The 15758-nt window shown below is 35.4% G+C and overlaps 1 protein-coding gene across 5 annotated transcripts in view; it reads left to right on the top strand.

The window, feature by feature from the left end:
- The window catches only part of PLAG1 (PLAG1 zinc finger), a 49819-nt gene that overhangs the window by 27538 nt on the left and 6523 nt on the right, over positions 1–15758 (top strand). Inside the window, exons 2-4 of one of the 5 annotated variants that reach the window (XR_009449705.1) lie at positions 3713–3817; positions 11714–11813; positions 13698–14932. Coding sequence is in view for 2 of the 5 variants with exons in the window: in XM_059673153.1 (XP_059529136.1) it covers positions 15063–15304 (242 nt within the window). In the remaining 3 variants the exon portion in view is untranslated. The other 4 variants (XM_059673153.1, XM_059673155.1, XM_059673154.1 and 1 more) reach the window with 4 other exon arrangements.

The raw sequence follows: 15758 nt of genomic DNA on the forward strand, positions 1-15758 counted from the left end.
TGGTATTAATTTGCATTTCCCTAGTGATAATGATGTTGAGCATCTTTTCATGTGCTTATTTGCCATCCATTTATCTTAAGATGTCTATTCAGATATTTTGTCCATTCTTTAATTGGGTATTCTTATCATGGAGTTTTGGAAGTTCTTTACATATCCTGGATATAAGTTCTGTATCAGATATGTGCTTTGCAAAGATTTTCTTCTAGTGGCTTGTTTTTTTTTAAATTATTATTTGTTTGTTTTTTTTCATTCTCTTAATATTGTTTTTTGAAGAGCAGTTTTAAATTTTAATGAAATTCATTTTATCAATTCGTTGTTTTATGGGTTGTGGTTTTAGTGTTGTAGCCAAGGACTTTTTGCTTATTCAATATGACAAGATTTTAGTCTGTGTTTTCTTCTAAAATTTTTATAATTTTAGTTTTACATTTGTGCTGTGATTCACTTAGTGTTAAGTTTGTATATGATGTGAAGTATGGATTTAAGGTGTGTGTGTTTTTTTTTAATGGACAACAAACTTCTAGTACTGTTTATTGAGAAACCATTCTTTCTGGTAAAAACTTTTTCTTACTATAAAAGTAACACATTTATAAAATGTAGAAGGGTATAAAGCCTATATCTTGCTAATTTTTTATTTATTTATAACTTACCCAGGTTCATTTAAGTGTATTGGTGGGAGAGGGTAGTTCTAAGTATGTACTTTACAAAATTAGAATCATGGTATATTGTATGTTCTACGTTTTATTTTTTTATTTTTTAAATATATTTTATTGATTTTTCACAGAGAGGAAGGGAGAGAGATAGAGAGTTAGAAACATCGATGAGAGAGAAACATCGATCAGCTGCCTCCTGCACATCTCCCACTGGGGATGTGCCCACAACCCAGGTACATGCCCTTGACCGGAATCGAACCTGGGACCCCTCAGTCCGCAGGCCGACGCTCTATCCACTGAGCCAAACCGGTTTCGGCTGTTCTACGTTTTAAATTTTTACAATTATATTAGTGTTTTCCCATGTGATTTAATTAAATGCATTATTTTTAATTGTTACATAGTTAATATACTTTACCCCTCTTATTAAGTGTTATCAATTTTTATTATTAAAACATACTTTAAACACACTTATACTTAAATCTTTGTTTCTTGTGTATATATATATATATATTTTTTTTTGCTTTATTTTTAGAAATATATTATCAGGTCAACATACATGAACATTTAAGGCTTTGATTACAGATTTCCAAAGTGTATTCCAGAGATGTTTCAACAGTTTATGTTCCCACCAGGAATAACTAAGAAATTTAAGTCTTTATGGCAAGTTTTGTTTTTATAAAACCCTCCAGGATGCCCCTGGACACCCCTGTCTTGTCCTCCGAATAGCCTTCTAATCTTCCCTCCTGTCCCCAAGCCAAGTTCCTTGCTCCTCCATTTTTAACCAGATATGACCCTTTCACTTGGCACTGGCGAAGTTAAGCAGCCTCCTTGCATCCCTTGCCTGTTTTACCAAAAACTTACCAGGATGGATATACATTTCTTCTAGGTTTAGGTTTATAAAGAAATCCCTTTTCTTATCAAAAACCTCTCCCATTTTGCCTTGTCTCCCAGAATGCTCCATTTTCTTCTCTGTTTCTTTATCCTCAGCACAAAAGGGCTCACTTGTCTTTTCCACCTGGCATCCTGAGTTCCCCTTTAGCCACCATCTTACCTTTTTTCTTCTGTTTCAGTGCAAGGCTCTTTGAGAGAACGCATCCTCTTGCTGGAGGTCATTTCCTTGTCACTCAACTAGGTGTCCTCATTTAGGTGTTTCTCCCTCTCTCCTCCCATTCTCTCACTCCCACCCATCCCATCCACAATGCTCTTTCTTGCTGAAGTTTGGTGTCGTCATGCCTAAGTGTTGAATTCTATGCACAAATTGCAGTGTGGTTCTATAACTCTTAGCAGCTTTATCTTTTTTGTGGATTTGGCCACCTTTTTCATTCTTCTCCTTGAAGCTCTGTCTCTGCCGCCCTTCTTCCCTTTCTTTTTTTAAAATATATTTTATTGATTTCAGAGAGGAAAGAGAGAGAGAGAGAGAATGCACCCTGACTTGGAATTGAACCTTGACAACCTGGTTCATAAGTCGACACTCAACCACTGAACCACACAGGGTGGGCTGCCCCTCCACACTTTAAATTACCTGATTTCTTCCAACATGAGTTAGCTAGTAATTTGGTTTGAATCATTGTGTAGAGTAAACTATACAACAACTACCTTTGTCTACCTTCCTCTTATCTCCTTTGTTAGGCATGTAAGTAGCCTTTCTTCTAGGAAATGCTTGTTTTGCTGGGTTTTGCCTCTGCTTTGGACTAACTACTCCAGCACTCACCTCATTTGAACAAACACTCCTGTTTTTCCTCCTCTTTCCTCTTTCTCACTCTCCCTCCTCCCCAAGTACTTGTTTTTAGTGCTTTTGACTCATTCATTATGTCTCAGTTGCCCCACTTTTCATCATTAGTACATGACTGTACAATATCCTGGACCTTTGGACTTCAGTGCACCTTTCTCATTTGAATTCCTACAATAGCTAAACCCTGAGCTACACTCCAGCCAGAGCATCACTTAGAATCTGTACTAATCTCCAATTTTAACTTACGATTTTCTATGACTAACTAGCATGTCCCCCCCCACCCCACCCCCCTTTCTTTATTGAATATTCTTCAAGGCAAAAATCACACCAAAAAATCCATAGTGTTCTTTTCCTCTCCTAACCTTCTGTGGTACTTGTTTATACCATATAATATTGTTTTTGCTATTGATTTTTCACTCTAATACTGCCTTATGGCAGCTTCTATTTTATTTAATTCTATTCTATTTATTTAATATTGCTTAACTTGTCATTAGGTATCTATCCTACAGCCCCAACTAGCTTGTATGCTCCTGGAGAGGAGGGGCCTTGTCTGTTAGCATCCCCAGTAATTCAGATTGGTGGTATAATCGGGTTGGTAATATTTATTACCTCACTGTCAGCTCTTTATCTTAATAAAGTGGTAGCCATGTATAACTGAGCATTGACTCTCTGGCCTAAGTAATGAAGCAGATGATTTCTGGTTAGAACACCTGGCATTCCTTTCTCTCTTGGTTATTGCCCATAGAGGCAGGTTTTAACTACCTGCACCAACAGAACGGAGCTGAGGGTAATCCAAAACTTTAAGTACTTCAGAGTACACTTGGTTTTTCTTTGTGTGTAGCTGCCTGTGAATTTACTTTCAAACGAGTAATATTCTCATCATAAAGAGAATGTCCATGTCCTTATCTGCACTCGTGGTTTGCACTCTTCCCTGGGAACAGATGGCCTGAGGGACACACTCCTCAGGCAGGACCTCTTCCTCGGCTGTTCTTGAAAATAAGAATCTACACCTCAAAAAGTTTTTCTGAAAACTGTGGTATAGAGAAAATAGTGATGTGTTTAGCATATAAATGAAGAAAATAGCAATTTTGAGAAATAGCAGACTTGGATAAATATTTTACCAAATAAAAATAAGAACAATTAGATAACTTAATTGTGATTGGTGGGAGGAGGGGAGATATATTAATCTGAGGATACTGATTTGTTTACTTTTCACTTTTAAAAGAATAAGAATAAATGATAATGAATAAAAAAAAATTTGGTTCATATGCCATTGACCAGATTGGGTCTGACTTTTGGAATTTCAAACTAACTCTTGTTTTCTTTTTAGGTTGCCTCTTGGTGCTGCTTTGGCCGTATTTGGCACCCAGAATGCTTCATTCTATCATGGTCTATTAATAAGGTTACCTTGCTAGAGTTTGGAGCAGGGGCTCAGGTAGGTGGCTTTTATCATTATATGGCATAGCTTTCAAAGTGATCAATCACTCCAGTTTCTAAATAATCTGAGATAAAATATTAAAAGCTTTGAAAAGCATGCCACATAATAAGCATGCCACTTACTATTTTAAGGTCTGTCTATATGTATTATGCTCAGTAGGACTTCATTAATAGTTATGGTCTGATGGAAGGATTGGAATACTAACAAGGAGCAGTCTTCCTTACTCTGCACAAAATGCATAGCTGCTATAAGAGCTTAGTTATTCAGGTCCCCAAATAGCCCACAGATGAACTCTTGAGCTCTTTGTCAGAATCCTGCTCAGAGTAATAGACTATCCCATGTTACCACTCTGTCTCCTTCTGTCTGTTTAACTATAAGCAGGTGAGGAGGGAAGGTTAGCTCTGCTTGCTGGGATGGGGCAGGTGCTAGAACAAGGAACTCTGGATCTACAGCAGTTTGTTAGCCCTTGTTGGAAAGAGCACACGCACAGGCATCTAGATTTCCCAACCTGTAAATGCAGCTCAATGGCACAGAATCAAGGTGTAGCGCTATTTGGAAATCAGGTACACATGGATTTCGCTTCAGGTAAGTCTGTCAGCAGTACCTCAGACACAGGATTGAGGTTTATAGGCCAGGACCCTCAGCCCTAGGATGGGAAGACTGATTAAAAACAAAGACGGCTTGCCAAGTGCCAGAGGATGGGCCCAAACTCTACCAACCACAGGCAGGACTTAGCCCTGGGAAAAGAGACCATAGGCTGAGAGCCAGGCACGGCCTCACAGTCTACATGAACAGAGCTTTATAATCAATAAAAAGTGCATTAATTAATCTGGCCAAAACTCTCTAATTACAGCATTCTATGGAGATTAAGTGTTAAAATCAAGTTAGCGTAACTTTTTTGGTCATTTGTATCTTATAAATACGTTTTAAATATATGAAAATATGTTAATGGTTTTTTTAGTGTTTCAAGTTACAGATTTTTTTTCTACTTCATTGTAGTTTTTAAACTTGTTTTTAACAAAGCTGTTTTTTTGGAAGCTAGGAAAAGAAAAATAATTCATTACTTTTACTTAGTCAACTACATTTACATAGATTTTCTCTTTTGGTCACTCTCGTCTCTGTAGTCAAAGATTTTCTCTGATATTTTCGACATCCTCATCACATTTTAATTTCACATGAAGAACATCCTCTATAAAGATTTTTTTAATTTTACTTTGCTCCTATTTCCTTCCCATAAAACTTCATTGGCTATTTCCAAGTGGTAAATTATTATTATTATTGCTTAAGGAACAATATGAAAACACAGATGTTCCAAAAAATGCCGGCCAGCTGAGGCCTCTGAGAAGCACATGCTCGTCTCCCTAGTTTTCCACACCTACTGACAGAAACAGGACAGACTCCCTGGTGGTTCTGATGCTCCCCTGAGCTTCCACCCCTCTGTCAAAACAGTTTCATTCTGTGGGGGTTGTCTTCTGACTTGCATTAAACCAATTTGGGATTCCAGGAACCCCAAAGCACGTTTACCTGCTTGTTTTGATTCCTGAAATTCTTTTAAGAGACTATAGTTATGTTCAACAGATATTTATCAAATGTCTACTGCATGCCAGGGCCCTGACCAGGTGCTAGGGATGTAAGGATGAATAAATAGTCTCTCTGTGAATTTATGGTCCTGCAGGAGAGACAAGGAATTTCAAGAAGAGCTTTATAGTCCATATTTTAGGGGGTAAAAGGCTCAGAGAGATAAAGTTCTAAAGTTCATTCTTGCTCAAGTAAAATTGGTGAAGAAGCATAAGTATCAATTCTCTTCTAATTGTGACAGCTGGAGGAGTGCATGGTTCCTCTGTAGGTGGAGCTGGGAGTAGCCACTCCTGACTTGACAGTTTTGCCTAGATCTGATCTATTTACCTTCAGTTATGTGGAAATAAAGAGAAGTGGTTGTTTCCACAGTGGTTTTGTCCTGGACAGCCACATGGGCATAACTCAGAGTCACGGCATGTATGGAGCCTTCCTGGATGTGGGTTCTGCTTTTATTAGATTGATTAGTGCTGCTCAAGATGTTGCACACTTAACAACATTCGTACCTTGTTGTGTACCATGCCACAAACCTCTATTTAAAGTGCACTTTACTTTGGGATGGCTTAAAACTAATTCTCTGCATGAGCTTTTATTATTAAGGAAAACCTTCTTTCCTCATCACTTTGTCTTAATGTGTATAATTTCTGCCTTTTCATTTGAATTTATAGACAGATTCAGTATGAGTGCTTGGGGAGTTCAAACATGAAGCCTGGATTATACTGTATTTGTAATTTTAATAGCATTAGACAGTTAACCAAAATGAATGGAGGCATGTCCTCCAAGTGTTTAGGGTCCTTCAGTGTGAACATTATTATACTTGGTGCTAAGCATTTTTATGGTAGCCCCAGGAATTTAAGGAGTCAGTGGTACAAAAATAAAAACAACTCTTTGCAACTTGGAAACTATGAAATTTTCAGATTGAGCTGACTTGTGAGAGCTACTTACTTTATAATCCTAACCAGAGCACTAATATTTTGAAAATGCTTTATACCAGAAAAAGGGGAAAAAAACACAACAAACAAACAGGGAAAACCTCTAAAAAAATGCTGTAAGTTTTCATTAAGCAATCTTACTTTGTATAAAGATGTAATTGTGATTTATTGCTCTCTCAGACATCATTGCTGTCCTTTTGCACTATTCCTCTTTCATTTCCTGTTTGCAAATACTAATTGCCCTATTTGAAGTAAATGAAAACACCCCTGGTATACCACCCGTCTGTATTTTTTAGTTTTTTATTTTGATAAAAATACACAACCAAAGGGGACAAAATTCCCCCACATAGTAGTTAAAATGAAATGCTAACTTCTAAGTTATGGATCATTAAAAGAGCGTTTTTAAAAGAGAAGGAAACTTTTTAACCTAAACATTTTTGCTCCATAAAATAATTAACCAAGGAAAATATTTCTGAATTGGAAGATAAAATTTATTTGATCTTCATCATCAGAGTGTCTAGTCATTCTCTTTGGGTATTCTAGAACAGCGGTCACCAACCAGTGGTCCGCGGACCACTGGTGGTCCACGAGGTCCAAAAGGTTGGTGACCGCTGGTTTAAGGAAACCGAAAACAAAATCAACAGCCATACTTAGGTTTAAGGTGACCCAAAAAGGAGCATCCTAATTTACAGAGAAGAGAACTGACGTTGGATTTTGTTGGTTCTGCTTTGGAATTCATTGACTTTTTTCTATTGGTTCTTAAAATCAAATACTAATGCTATTTTCCTTCACTTCTCTACTTGCTTTGTACTTATATTTAGATATAAGGCTCTCTAAATATCCATTAAGGTGCCCTGACTGGTATGGCCCAGTAGTTAGAGTGTAGGCCCTCGCATGGAAGGGTATTGGGTTTGATTCTTGGTCAAGGGCAGGTACCTGGGTTTCAGGTTCAACCCGGTCGGGGTAGTGCAGGAGGCAGCCAATTGATGTGTTTCTATCACATTGATCTTTCTTTCTCCTTCTCTCACCCCCTCCCTCCCTCTCTTCCACTCTCTCTAAAAAGCAATGAAAAAAATATCCTCAGGTGAGGATTAAAATATAAATATAAATAAATTAATTAAAATATAGATAGATAGATAGATAGATAGATAGATAGATAGATAGATAGATAGATAGATATATGTAGAGAGAGAGAGAGAGAGAGTCAGTTAACACGTTAAGCGCCCAGTCACCGGTGACTGACACTGTACTTTCTGTCCGGAAGACAAAACAGGCTGGGCGCTTAACGTGTTAAGGCTAAATTTTAATGGTAAATTTCTAAAGGGTTGTCCTAGAACTGCATTTTCATGAATTCCTCAAAAGTTGAAAACATCAAATACAGCAATTCAAAGAAAACATTTTGTTTTTAATTAATTTAGTTAACTATGACATCTACTATAGGAAACTAAGTGCTGAATTTTCAATATTCCAGGTATTTGGGTACCTACTTCCAACTTTGGCGGGTCAGTTGCCAGACCCAGCTCTCTGCTATGTCTCCTGCTTTGCAGTGGGCACTCCTCCTTTCTCTTCTCCTCTTGAGACATCAGCAGCCCCATCTAACCATCTAACCATCCAGCCATCCTTCATCTCCATAGCAGGCACGGATACAGCCACTAGGCATGTTTTCACTTTAGAAATTTTTATTAGGAATGGGAACTGAATTGATATTATCTACTTTAACCAATTGATTCCTTAACAATAAGATCAATCAGAAAAGGCTTGTTTTCTGAAACAAAAGTATTTTAGACAACTCTTATTAGAATTGCTATTGTTTTCATCTAAGACATTACAAAGCTAAGGCATTTAGCATGTGGAACCAAATTGCATTTATGCTGTTTGGGGTTTTTTTTTCACTTGAACATAGATGTGTATCTTCTGTCCTATGTCTACTATAGTGCCTGAGCAAGGCTATATTTCATTTTGTTGCTGGTAAGCACTTGCCCTCCTTTAATTATTTGCATTAATTCACCAGAAATTTTACTTTTATGAGAAATAGCAGTGAATAAAACTGACTCAGCTCCTGCCCCAATGCTACCTACAGTCTGTTTTTAAATTGATCTAAGATGTCTTATAGTTGCAAGATATCTTTTTTCCATTTATTCTTTAATAAGTGATTTTACAGTCCTACAAAAAATTGAATGCTGTAAAAAATTTTTAACATTATTATACAGGTTCAAAAAGAATATTCTGTTATTTTTATGTATGCTGTTGCCTTTACTTCAAAAATTGACTATCTTCAATTATTTTATCTTGTTAATAATTATTTCACATTATTCAAAGCTCTATTGTGTCTTATATATGTAAATTAAAGTATTAACTACTGGTAAGTTTTTTTTGCTACCTACCTATTTATAAGAAAAACATGTTTCAAGCAAATGTTGATATTTTCTGAATTGTTTACTAATAGTGTCTTATGATTAGCATAAAGGAGAATAAAGCTTTGCTTATGGATGATATTTGCCCTTAATTAGCAAAGTATATTTTGCCTTTTAACTTAAATATGAAAGAATTATTGATGCAGGTAAGTATAAAAAAAAATCACAGCAGAACTGTGACATTTTAAATATAGAAACAGTTTCAATACAGGTCTCTTCCTTTGCCAGCATCCTAATAGGAATTCATTTTAGTAGACCCTTGATGTATGATTCATGTTGCTTGTTCTTTTTCTGTGAGTCACTATTTTAAAATGTAAAACATGGGAGATAAACTTGTATGCACACAATATCCCCTTTAATTATTATTGTTATGTATAGGAAGTTGCCCTAAGAAAAAATGTCAGCAAAAGCTTAAAAGGATTTTCTGAAGTGCTATTTCATCTTAGGGCAATTTGAAATGGTTATATGTACAGATTCTACCTTTCTTTCACAATTCTTCAGATCAAGGCTAAAATGAACTTTAATAATTTGAGAAGCATAGTAACCAATGCTTGATGTGTAAAAAAGACAAAGTAGAAGTACGAATTTTGTTGCACATTCTTTAGAATATTAGTCACTATTTGCCTTTTTAAATATTTTTTAATCCTATACACGAGAATGAATACACAAATAATTTTAGTTGACATTTTAGTTGTAGTATTGCATTAATGCAAATTGTATTTTTTTATGTTTATTATACCAGGCCAAGTAAAAATGAACCCTAACCAGCTCCTGGTTTCTTTTGTTTGGGGAAATAATTAGCAGTCCTTTGAAATTATTTGGCCACTCATAAGAACTCAAAATGGTTAGGTTGAATTTAGAGAAATCACTGTGATATTGGAATTATGTTTTATGATAAAATAAATTATTTCACTTCAGACTGTAAAATATGTAGTGGGGGTAATTTAGACATGTAATATTTCAAATCAAGATGCATAATTTTAAACTGTATTGAAATACTTCAACTCAAAAGGACTTTTATAAATGCCAATGAATAATAAGCATAAATAAAATTTTTATGAATGTATTTGAGATAGCAGTAAAATTTATATTGTTTGGGAAAAAAGAATATATAATTTGTTGTTTACTAGTCATCTTTGGTTTTAGATCTTTTCCTACCCATTAAACAATTATACTAGTTATTATTTTAACTGATACTTAAATTATTTAAATTTTACTTTGCAAACTGTCTTTACTAAAAGGAGCCTTTTAAATCTTAAATTTATTTCTCTGCGGGGATCATATTGGCAGCTCTGATAGAGAAAATAGGCACTACCCCCCATTCTTGTTTTTTTAAGTGTAATAACAGGATTTATCTACTTTCATATTGGTTTGCCAACCTGCTCTTTTAGAATGCAGTAGAATAAGAGTGAAATAGGAGTTTTAGTGCATAAGCCCCTCCTTGACCACAAATGCTTAACCACATATACGCTGTCAAGACGTTCAGCTTCTCTGGGCCTCTCACCTTAAAATGGCAGTGATGATAAATGTGTCCGCCTCTCAGATCCATTGAATTCCAGGGCGGTAATAGAGATGGAAACGCTGTACACTTGTAAGGTATTTATATTGTTAAAATATCATAATACATAAAACAGACTCATATTCTTAATTACCCTGCCAAAAACTCAGTATGTGCCCTGGGCAAGTAAGTATTTACAAAGTTAATTTTATTAATTTGCAGTTTTGATGTGCAGAATTCAGCTCTTCCATTTATGCATGTCCTGTGCTTTACAAAAGAATGGAGCTTTTGCTTTAACTTTTTAAATATCTTTTATTAGTCTAAATTTTTATTTTTCTTGACTGTTAAACCATGAGAATAATGCTGCTTTCAAATATACCCTTAGAATTTTTATAATGATGCTTGAATGTCCTCTGTTAAATATTTTATTTACACATCATCAAATTCTTAAAATACATGAAAATTTTGATGTCAGGGGAAATTAGTTAGATTTGTGTTTAGAACACTAAGTAAAATTATTTTCATTTATTCTGTCATTTGGTGGATTCTTTTCTTATTGTATCTAACTATTTGATTTATATTATCCCTCTAAAGTTCTTGTACTCATGATTCTGAACGTTCATCTCTAAGATACCCAACTTACTTTAGCTCTCTGGGCCCTGTACTCTCTATAATAATTGTAGTTTTTTCTGCCTTTGACCATTATTCTTTTCACACTTACTTGTACAATAAAAAAATCACTTAACAGGTTTTTTTCTATACATGGTCTTAGTCTCCTGAAGATCATGCTACTAATAGGCATTTTAAAGATATTTCAAGATGTTTAACAATGTACTCTTCAAACCAAATGATGCTTTCTTCCTGGCATTCCCTTCTCCTACAGCAAACCTATATTTAACTTCCCTTGCATGCTTTTGAAATCTGAAGAGCACAGAGTTATTGCTACATTTCAGCAATCTTTGCAGCATTAGGAGAGATAAATTGTCAGGTATTGCAGGTAACAAGCCCAATTGCACAAGCGTGTGCAGTGTGGGCATGTGAGGTGCTCCCATCAGGAGACTGCTGTTCTTTGATGATGTTCCACATGCACTCTCTCCAAGAGAGAACTGAGTTTGTCTCTTCCATAATATTAAGCTTAATGAAATTTTGATTACAAATAGTAGCTCTAATATCCATTTCTCTCAGTAGGCAAGTTAGATTTTAAAAGTTAAATTTGGGAAAGAAATGGGGAGTCATTCAGCATCACAAAATGCCACTGATATAGGTAATACTATTTTATTTTTTGTTTCTGCATTCTGTAAATGTGCTTAGAACTAATAAATTTGCAACTGGTAAAAATTAATGCATGACTTGTCAGCAGAGTATGGAATGTAAGCATGTGCCATGAAATTGCAATTCTTCTATTCTTTATTTTCCATCATTTATATGCTGGTTCCACTTAGAGTGTAGTCCATTCTTATTTTTTGTTTCATAGATTGGCCAAAATGGGAAGGACTGGATTCCGCTCTCTTCCACGAAGAGTCAGTGGGACTGGCTAAGATCAAGGTCTGAGGCTTTTTTCCATCTGTCATCAGGTATGCATTGAACAAAAATCCCTATAGTTCTGTGCATGTACCTTTAGAGTAATTGATTGATATGCATATTAGGAATGTATACTTTTATTTGATGTTAAGTTCACAGCCTTGTATTTATTCTGAAGTTTTAAATGCATCAATAACTTATTTGAGTTTTGTAATATATTGAGATAAAAAGATATTATTAGCCATGAAAAAATTTCAGCTGGTCTTAGAAAAGTGTAATATTTGAAATCTGCAGTTCTTCATTGCTCAGTATGTACATCCAAAGATAACAATTCATTTGTTACTCCATGTTGAGTATCGCCAATTTTAATATAATCAGATGCTTTTGTATATTGTTTAATGGTGTACTTTGTATAATTTTTTCAGTAACTTAGAAGTTATCATTTTTCTCAACTGGAATTCTCTGCCCATTATGTTTGGATCTTATAACACACTGACAGATATGACCAGTCTTTGAAATATTTTCAGATATTAGTTATATAACAGGGATTTAGATTCTTTGCATTCTGTGTTGATTTTACAGTTGAAAAATGTATTAGCTTGTTTCCTACTATGTTCTAAATAAGGGCATAAAAGCATCATGATAGGAAATCAGATAGTCAAAATTGCTCTTTTTTCCTGCCTGGGAGAGTGCTTTATACCAATTTACAGTGTCATTACTGGTTACAGAAGAATAACTCTAAATATTTCTGAGTGAGGCAGAGAAGGTGTCTCCTGAATAAGAATATATAGAAAAAGAACAAGTCCTTGAGATTCCAAACCCGATCTTAAATCAGAGGGCACATACTGCATTAGCATTAGTAACATCAGTTGTATTATTGTGTTCATGTCACTTTTAAACTGCAGTGGAGACTTAGCCAGCCTGAACAGCATAAAGAAAGGCCTTGCCTGTGTCTACCTACTGAGGAAGAAAGGATGCATGAACCAAATACTGATAAACTTACCCACACGCTTTACATTTTAATCACCAAGTAATTACTCTATTTTGCCTGTTTAGTGCAGTGGTCGGCAAACCGCGGCTCGCGAGCCACATGCGGCTCTTTGGCCCCGTAGCATGGGCCGCGAAGTTTCAATCGCACTGTACGTGCGACCCGCACGTGGTATTTTGTGGAAGAGCCACACTCAAGGGGACAGTTTGCCGACCACTGGTTTAGTGACACCTCTACATTAAAATACAATAGGGTCTATTGTAATATACACTTAATTTTACAGAAATGCAGGTTAAATTTAGAGCCCCTGCAAATATATTACTGTAATCTGTGAAGGTCAGTGTCATACCGCTAGCTTGTGAAGACAAGTGTCAGTCTCATGCCAAAGACACGTGATGTGAAGAAACTGATTTTCTTTTTTTTTTCTGAATATGTAATAGGATAAAAAAATTCGATTAGTAGTTGACAGCAGTCATTTGGCCACATTCAGTTTTTAGTTTAAAAATCAGATCCTTAAAAAAAAAAAAAAAAAAAAAAATCAGATCCTTTTTAAAGAGGTTATAGTTATTATTTCTGTGTCTCCCTTTTTTAAAATTTATTTTTATTATCGAAAATATTTCAGATGTCCTCTTTCCCCCCCCCCATTAACCCCTCTCCACCCCATTCCCACTTCCCCTCACCCCCTACCCCCAGTCTTTACCTCACTATCATTTCTGTGTCTCTTAAAAGTATATTGCTAAACTAGCATTCATGAACTTTGAGGAATCATTGAATTCTTTTATGCCAATTGAATCTTTGGGGGTTGTTTTCTTACTCTGAGAAATACAGTTGAAATTATTAACTCTCTCTTGTCCATAAATTTTCAAAGGTTTCAGTCAGTTTTTAAAATTTTTGCTTAAGTAGACATATTCTTTGTCATAAAATATGTTCATTTCATTCTTTCTCAAAGCACCGATAATGAATTGGAACTCTGACACATGTTTTTACAACCTGAAACACCTTCATAATGATGTATCCTTGCACAGGTATTATGCTCTAAGCCAAAAGTCCCACTGGTGTGCTGCACACAGGTTACAGGTGTGTCAAAGACTGACCCCTCCGCTCTTAGGGAAGCCTGATGACTCTAGTTCAGCCTGCCCAATGAATAGAATCATTTTCTATGATGTGAAAAACAAAAAAACGGTGAGGAAAATCACTTCAACCGAATCCTTCTTCCCTCCAAATGACAAGGAGCCATGGTCCTCACCTAATATAACATCAAAAGACTTTTCCTTGGGGAGGGTGGGGGTAAAGGGGAGAGATCAACCAAAGGACTTGTATGCATGCATATAAGCCTAACCAATGGACACAGACACCAGTTAAATGCAAAAAAAAAAAAAAAAGGCTTTTCCATGTCAAGAATGCACATTTGTTATGAAGATAAGTCATTTCTACTCTTGACTCAGAAATTCCTCTGCGTGTGATGACACTGGTATAAAGAGTAAATTTTCACTTTGGGTGATGCGTTCAACTCTTTCAGGCCTCTGGTGTCTGTGCATTAAGTACATCTTTCATGGACTAAATGTTTCACAAGGTGCCTAAAAGAGTTTTCAGTTGCTTATTTATATTTTATTTTCCTGTAATAAAGAATGTGACTAGAGCCAACTTGTAAAAATTAAAATAATTTTGACATTAAAATATTTGTGGAAACATTTTTATGTTCTCAGTCAGATTTATGTTCTCTAGTACCTTGTAAAATTTGAAGCTTAATAAAGCCACTTTTAGTGTCATGTTTTTTTGTTGTTTTTTCATAATTCACAGTTCTGTTTATTCTGTGATGGCATAAAAGTCACAAACAAGACACTAAAAACAAGGAAAGCTATAAACACCACCAATGGAGGGATATCATTGGGAAGAGACTGAAGTGCCTTGTAGATTAGTGTCATGTTTTGATGCTTCCTCAGAGCTTCTGAAATCGCGACTGCTTTCCCTAAGTACAACGTTTATCAGGTGGAATTTCAAGAGATGTGTGAACTGTTCATTCTGAGCAATGCATTAATATGTATTTTGACAAATATAAAGAAACCCACAGATATTACATTAGACCAGCTGAATCCATTTTATGGTTTCTTTTTTAATTCAAAAGCATCACATAGCAAATAAAAAATTTTTAATTAAATTTAGTTACAAACTAGTTGTTTCTTATTTTTTTTTCCAGTCCCTTTTTGCTTTCTTTTACGACCACATGAAACTTGAGAAGCCACCTAAAGCTAAATCATTTAGTGGAGTTGGGCAGTTCCCAAGTGTCCAACAAGAAGGCCTGGTTTAGGCTGCGATGGCCACTGTCATTCCTGGTGATTTGTCAGAAGTAAGAGATACCCAGAAAGTCCCTTCAGGGAAACGTAAGCGTGGTGAAACCAAACCAAGAAAAAACTTTCCTTGCCAACTGTGTGACAAGGCCTTTAACAGTGTTGAGAAATTAAAGGTTCACTCGTACTCTCACACAGGAGAGAGGCCCTACAAGTGCATACAACAAGACTGCACCAAGGCCTTTGTTTCTAAGTACAAATTACAAAGGTATTAAACTCTATTTGTCTTTCAGATTATATTTGCTATGATGTTGGCCATGTGAAGCCAGTGTAAACGTATATATTTGTATATACATTTTTTAGCTGATTTGCAGAGAGGAAATGTTAAGTAGATTAGACGTTGGCTAGTTTTAGTATTCTAAATCACATATTTTTATGTGTTAGTGTCTTTGGATTTTTTAAAAGTGAAATGCTTAATGAGAATAGAATTTCCATTTGTACAAAGAAATTACAAGAAAAGGTCTGGACGTTTACGTGAGTATATTCAGTCTTATTCATTTGCTTTTGTAATAATAGCTAAAAACCAGCCAGTGAAAACTAAAGTGGCAACTTAAATGACTCAAGTTTTGCAATATTTAGGTATATTAACTACCCTTGTAGTACATACTAAATTTAAAAGTGTCCATTATTAGAGAAATTCTGTTTTAGCATAGCAGTTTAGC

This window comes from Myotis daubentonii, chromosome 17 (genome assembly GCF_963259705.1).
Source record: "Myotis daubentonii chromosome 17, mMyoDau2.1, whole genome shotgun sequence".
NCBI classification, from domain to species: Eukaryota; Metazoa; Chordata; class Mammalia; order Chiroptera; family Vespertilionidae; genus Myotis; species Myotis daubentonii.